The sequence below is a fragment of the Oryza glaberrima genome, chromosome 6 (assembly GCF_000147395.1).
Source record: "Oryza glaberrima chromosome 6, OglaRS2, whole genome shotgun sequence".
In the NCBI taxonomy this organism is placed as follows: domain Eukaryota; kingdom Viridiplantae; phylum Streptophyta; class Magnoliopsida; order Poales; family Poaceae; genus Oryza; species Oryza glaberrima.
This window is the reverse complement of record NC_068331.1, coordinates 9,769,464-9,775,463: the sequence shown is the minus strand read 5'-3', so window position 1 is coordinate 9,775,463 and position 6,000 is coordinate 9,769,464. Positions and strand designations below refer to the sequence as shown.

General features: G+C 52.4%; 1 protein-coding gene across 1 annotated transcript; it reads right to left on the bottom strand.

Moving 5' to 3' along the window:
* Window positions 1-1,837: 1,837 nt before the first annotated feature.
* On the bottom strand, window positions 1,838-4,829 carry LOC127778090 (probable L-type lectin-domain containing receptor kinase S.7). Its single transcript, XM_052304745.1, has one exon. The coding sequence runs from the start codon at window positions 4,705-4,707 to the stop codon at window positions 2,617-2,619; it is 2,091 nt and encodes a 696-aa protein (XP_052160705.1). The 5' UTR covers window positions 4,708-4,829; the 3' UTR covers window positions 1,838-2,616.
* Window positions 4,830-6,000: the final 1,171 nt, after the last annotated feature.

The following is a 6,000-nucleotide window of genomic DNA, read 5'->3' as shown; positions in this document are numbered from 1 at the left end:
ATCGGTGCAACCTACATCTACAATCCTATACAGCCCATGGTAACGCCCGCCAAGTGTTTGACAAATTGCTCCAACCCCAATGACATCCCAGACCTCACCATGGTAGCAGTGGTTACGTGCACCTCTACTTCTCTGGCCTCCATGGACCTAGAAGTTGGTGAGGACGTCGCCTGCACCACTGAAATTGATGGCCTTAACTGTCACAAGGAGACGCACACCAAATGTTCGATGTTAGGCCTTGATGTCAAGGGTGGCGCAGACCACGTCGGGGACGTGTTCCTAACAATGACGGGTGTGGCCAAGGCTGTTCCAATATCTATCGAGTCAATTGACATCTTCTCGGCAAGGTTGGTCAGCGACCTCAAGTAGGACATACCAATGCCCACCGGGTGTTTGTTGAGAATCTCTCGATATGACAGCAAGACACAGTTCAGTAAAAAGCTAAGGCTGGAGGGGATTGAATTGAAGCCATGGCCACCTCCAACCTATAGTGGAGTGATTAGCGGACTGGAGTTCCGACCAACGCCCTGGCCAGCATTCATCTATTGTTGGCTTGAAGAACATCTACTTGATCCTTGGCCACCATCAACTGAATGGGCTGAGTTGAAACCGTGGCCCCCACCACATGAGAATGATATCCTGCCCTTATTGATCAATGGCTTCACCCATATCCTGGTGGATCGAAAAGCAATTTCAAAATTCTGGAAAGCGATTTGGAGTGAGTCAAGTGAAGAAGGATCATTGTTTGTTCCTAAGCTATATGAGCTGCACTTGAGTGGTCTCCTTCAGCATTCAGTAAGCATGATATGACAACAGCTTGTGTTAAGGAGAATATGGTCCACTAAGGCTAAAATGAAGATGTTGAATGGTTGGGATTCTAAACAGTACCTGAGCATTATGCGGCCTATTCCAGGATTGTTTGTTAAACTTATTCAAGATATATCTCCAAAGAGCCATCATCAAGCTTATGTAGAAGCTCAAGTTGTTAAAAATTCTTGGAAAACTTTGGTGAAGATAAGGTACACTTTTTGGCTCAATCAATTGCTGTACCTGACACTCACCTTGGACAAAGCTGTATTGGCTGCTGTTGGTTGTATGGTCCAAATGCAATTAGCACATTCCATTTACTAATAGCCATGCTGCATATTGTGAGACCACTTCCCATGTAGCAAAGAAATGGGCTACAGACTTGAAAGGCCAAACCAAGTTGGAAGATGCCGAGTTTGATTGGAATACACTGGGTACATTGGTTCAAGAGGTCAATTACATTGAATTGATCTGTGACAGGGATTCTTATGGTTGTAGTGTTCAGAAGTGCTATCCTCAGTCTATTCTATTCATGCACAATGGTTGGTGTTTTGGTGGATTGCTTGATTGGAACTCTAAACAATACAGGAACAGTATGCTAATTGTGAACCCATTGGAACTCATGCAAGTACTGTTAGTGCCATTAGTGTGGGATCCAGATGCGTTGAGATGGGTCAGATTGGCAGCTATGCTCTACAACCAGAAAATTGTCAATTAACTACCTGCATCAGAGCACATTGCATTAAGCCAAGTGATTATGAGATCATCACTGCCAAAGAAAACCATGCTGCTGATGCTCCTAGACTGCTTATTGATGTAATGGAGGATGAAGGCAATACAGTTTGGACTTTAGAATTTTCAGTCAGTGGAGTGGTACAGAAGAAGCGATTGAAACGTGATCTTTGGTCGTGTGCATTTGCTGTTAACAAGGACATGAAGGTTGTTATGTTCCTGCAGCAATATGGTTCTGCAAACTTAGTAATTGTCAATTTATTGAGTGTTCCATGGGATCCAGGCGGCTCTCATTTGGCATTAGCTATTAAACAAGGAACTAGGCTTTCACTGTGGGCTATTACAAGTATTAGCTGGTTGTGTTTCCTATGGTCATATTGGCTACATTACAAGAGAAATAGTAACAGGGGAGATCAAGTGGGTGAAGCTTGCACAGCTTCGAGTCATCGGCTTGGGGACAAACCGAATTTCAAGCGAAGGAGGATGTTAGGAGCCATGTGGGCTGCAATATGGGCTGGATCAACTACTTTCCAAGAAGTCCAAGCAAGCTCAAGAGACAACCATATATAAATAGCAGCAGCACTTCTAGGAGGGGGCGAACAGATCATTGGCCAAGACGGCGAACGGCGGAGGCGGCGGCCTGGAGGCCGGTTGGCTCCTTGGCGATCTTTTCTCTACCTCCCTTCTCATCTACTAATCTAGAAGCTTCTAGAATCTTTTAGCCTTTGTATCCTTCCATCTTCCACCTCAAAACCTCCAATATTGCAATAGAATCAATTGCTCCTTGTACTGGATTGGTACTATTACTTTTGAAACTGCTATTGTTTCAAGTAAGTGAAGTGGGTCTCTAACAATATGTTTCACACAAGATGTCTGAACAACGTGCTGAAACACACCTTGGTAGTGGTAGATGTATAAGTATTTCAAAACTCGTACAACAGCGGGGATTATTACCTATATTCCCCTTATGAGCACATCACAAATACAATCCATCAATCGTGTATAAGAATCACACTGGTAGTAGTAATTCATACTCAGTATTATCCTTTGCTCTGCTTCAGTGATCAGTGTCAGCAGCTAGCGTTCAATGTCGCCGCCCTCAGACCTCGGCGACGTGGCCGCCGCCGGGAGGCCGCCGCGGACGTCGTCGCCGCAGGCAAAGGCGATCTCCTGCAGCTTGATCGACGCGCTGGAGCTGAACACGAGCAGCGGCTTCTTCCGCGGCACGGGCACCGGCTCTGCCTCGCGGTTCAGGATCTGCACCACGCGACGCATCGCCGGGCGCTCGTCGCAGTTGGGGTTCGCGCAGCTCAGCCCGACGAGCAGCAGCCGGAGCATCTCGTCGCGGTCGAACCCTCCAGCGAGGCGCGGGTCGGCGGCGTCGATGAGGCGGTCTTCGCCGTGCAGGCGCCACACCCAGTCGACGAGGTTGACGTTCTTTCCCCCGCCGTCGTCCTTGTCGATGGGGCGGCGGCCGCAGCACACCTCGAGCACCACGACGCCGTAGCTGAACACGTCGGTCTGCTCGGTGGCCTTGCCCGACTGGAGGTACTCCGGCGCGAGGTAGCCCATGGTGCCGGCGGTGAGGGTGGAGACGGGGCTCTTGTTGTGGTCCATGAGGCGGGCGAGGCCGAAGTCGCCGAGGCGCGGGCTGAGGTTGCCGTCGAGCAGGATGTTGCTGGTCTTGATGTCCCGGTGGATCACCCGCTGCTCGCACTCCTGGTGGAGGTAGGACAGCACCGACGCGATGCCGGACGCCACCGTGTACCGCTCCGGCCACGACAGCGTGCAGGGCTCGCCGTAGAGCGCCTTGTCCAGGCTGCCGTTGGGCATGTACTCGTACACCAGCAGCAGCTCGCCCTTGTCGTCGCACCACCCCTCGAGCTGGACCAGGTTCTTGTGGCGGAGGCAGGCGATCACGGAGAGCTCGGCGACGAACTCGTTCCGGCTCTGGTGCGCCTGCGTCGACCGCTTGACGGCGTAGGAGACGGCGGATGCGGTGGCCGTCCCCGGCATCGCCGCCTTGTACACCGTCCCGAACGCGCCTTTGCCGATGACCCTGCTCGCGTGGAATCCCCTGGTGGCGGCGCTGAGCTCCTTGTAGCTGAACTTCCTTGGCCCCTTCACCAGCTCCGGCAAGAAGCCGGCGTCCTTCCGGGAGGTGAGCTCTATCAGCTTCCGGATGGAAACCCAGGCGAAGAAGACGAACGAGACGGCGAGCGCGACGGGGCCGAGGATGCCGAGGGCGAGCCCGAACCTCTTCTTGCGAGAGGCGGCGCCGCCCGCGGCCGCCTCGCCGGGGACAGTCGGCGCCGACGCGTTGCCGGTGGTGTTCGAAAAGGAAGAGGAGTTGGTCGCCGACGGGAAGCCGAACGTCTGGAAGGTCCATTCCTTGATGGTGTGCTGCTGCGTGCTCCCCTCCGTGGAGGCCGAGAAGCCGACGTACATGGCGTCCCTGAGATACGGCGAGAGGTCGACGGGCACGGAGAGGACGGGCTTCGCCGGCTTGGCGGCGGAGTAGCTGAGGGACACCTGGAGGAGGTGGTCGGCGCCGTGGTAGTCGATCCACGCCGTGGTGAGGTTGCCGCTGTTGAGGACGACGCCGAACGCGGCGAGGTCGACGGCGTTGACGGACACCGGCGAGCCGAGGTCAAGCCCGACGTGGTTGTCGCTCGGGTCGCCGAACTCGTCGTTCAACATCGTATCAAACTCAACGGCGACAATAGAGGCGTTGGTCTTGGCGGCCGAGGAGGAGGAGTTGAAGAGGCCGAGGTAGCCGCCGGTGGCGCCGAGCGTGGCGCGGTCGGGGGAGATGAAGAAGGCGATGCCGTCGCCGCCGGTGGATCCGGCGTTCTGCTCGGCGATGACGAAGGAGAACCTCGCCGCGAACGACGCCGCCGATCCGCCGCCGCTGCCGAACGCGACGGCGCGGCTGCAGAGCACGCTGCCGGCGGAGGACGACGGCACGGCGGTGTCGCGCGTCAGCCCGACGGAGCCGTTCCGCAGGAACGAGTCCCCCAGCAGCGTCAGGTCGGAGAAGGCCAGCGCCGCCGAATCAAAGCTAACATTGAAACCACCCCTCGCCGCCGCCGCCGACGCAGAGGCCGCCGCTAGAAGGAGCGGCAAGAAGGCGACGGCGAGGCGGAGGCGGAGGGGACGAGCGGCCATGGGTGGCGGGGAGGGATCCAGGTCATGGGGTTATGTGGGGCGCGCGGTGTCCGTGGGATTCCGAGGTGGTAACGGCGGACACGAGGAGCAGAGTGGAGGACTGGAGGTTGGAGGGGAATCGGATGTGTTTGTTGGTGTCGAAGCGTGTCCTTTTTTTTTTTTATGTGGGTAACGGTCGGATTGGCGCGTTTGAATGTAACGGTCGGGGAGGGGGAGCAGGTGAGTGTGGCCGGCAGGTGGGGCCGCATCGAGTCGGCGGATGAGGCTGACAGGTGGGGATGGGAGGGTGGCTCGTCGGTGGTTTGCACGGTTGGCTGGTGGGGTCCAAAGCCGTGTGTCCGTGTCCGATCTGGTCTAGTGATGTCCGGACATCGATCGGAGCATACATGTCTCGATAGTGGTCGCTGAAGTGATTCCGGCCTTCACTGTTTCACCACGAACGCCAGTGTAATACAGTAAAGTGTTGTGCGGCACGTGCTTCGATACTGAACACTTTTGGCTGAGTTTGAGTGGGAGAGGAGAGGAGAAGAGAAGATTGAGAAGATATGATTAGTTGAGTATTAATTATTTTATACTTTAAAAATAAATTAATATGATTTTTTAAAGCAAATTTTATATAGGAAATTTCTGTAAAAAAACACACCGTTTAGTACTACCTCCGTCCCAAAATATAACAACTTTTGGCTATAAATCTAGACACACAGTTGTCCAAATTCGTAGCTAAAAATGTTTATATTTTAGGATGGAGGGAGTAGTTCGGAAAGCGTGCGCGTGGAAAACGAAATAAACAAACATACTTTCATCTCCAAACAAGCGCAGCTACCTCTATCCCAAAATAACCGCAGTCATAAGTTTTCGTATCCAACTTTGATTGTCCGTCTTATTTAAAAAAAATTGTTTGTATTTTTGTTTTTATTACATTATAAAATATGAATAGTACTTTATGCGTGACTTATGTTTTTTATTTTTTTAAAAAAAATAAATAAGACGGATAATTAAAGTTGGACACGAAAACTCATGATTACGTTTATTTTGGAACTTATTTTGGAACTGAGGGATTAGTACTCATAAGAGCATGGATAAGGATAAGCTTCTATGCTCCTCAAGAGAAAACTGCACGGCTATTAAAGAAAAACAAGAGGATCAGATTAGAAGCCTAAGCATCATTTATCAAGGGTAGTTTTGTCCTTGAGAAAAGTTAGGCTGTATGATGCCTGTATCAATGACATAATTCTCTTCGATCCCTGATTCTCGGTTCTCGCTGCCCCGTTCCTCTTCTTCTCTCCTCTCCGT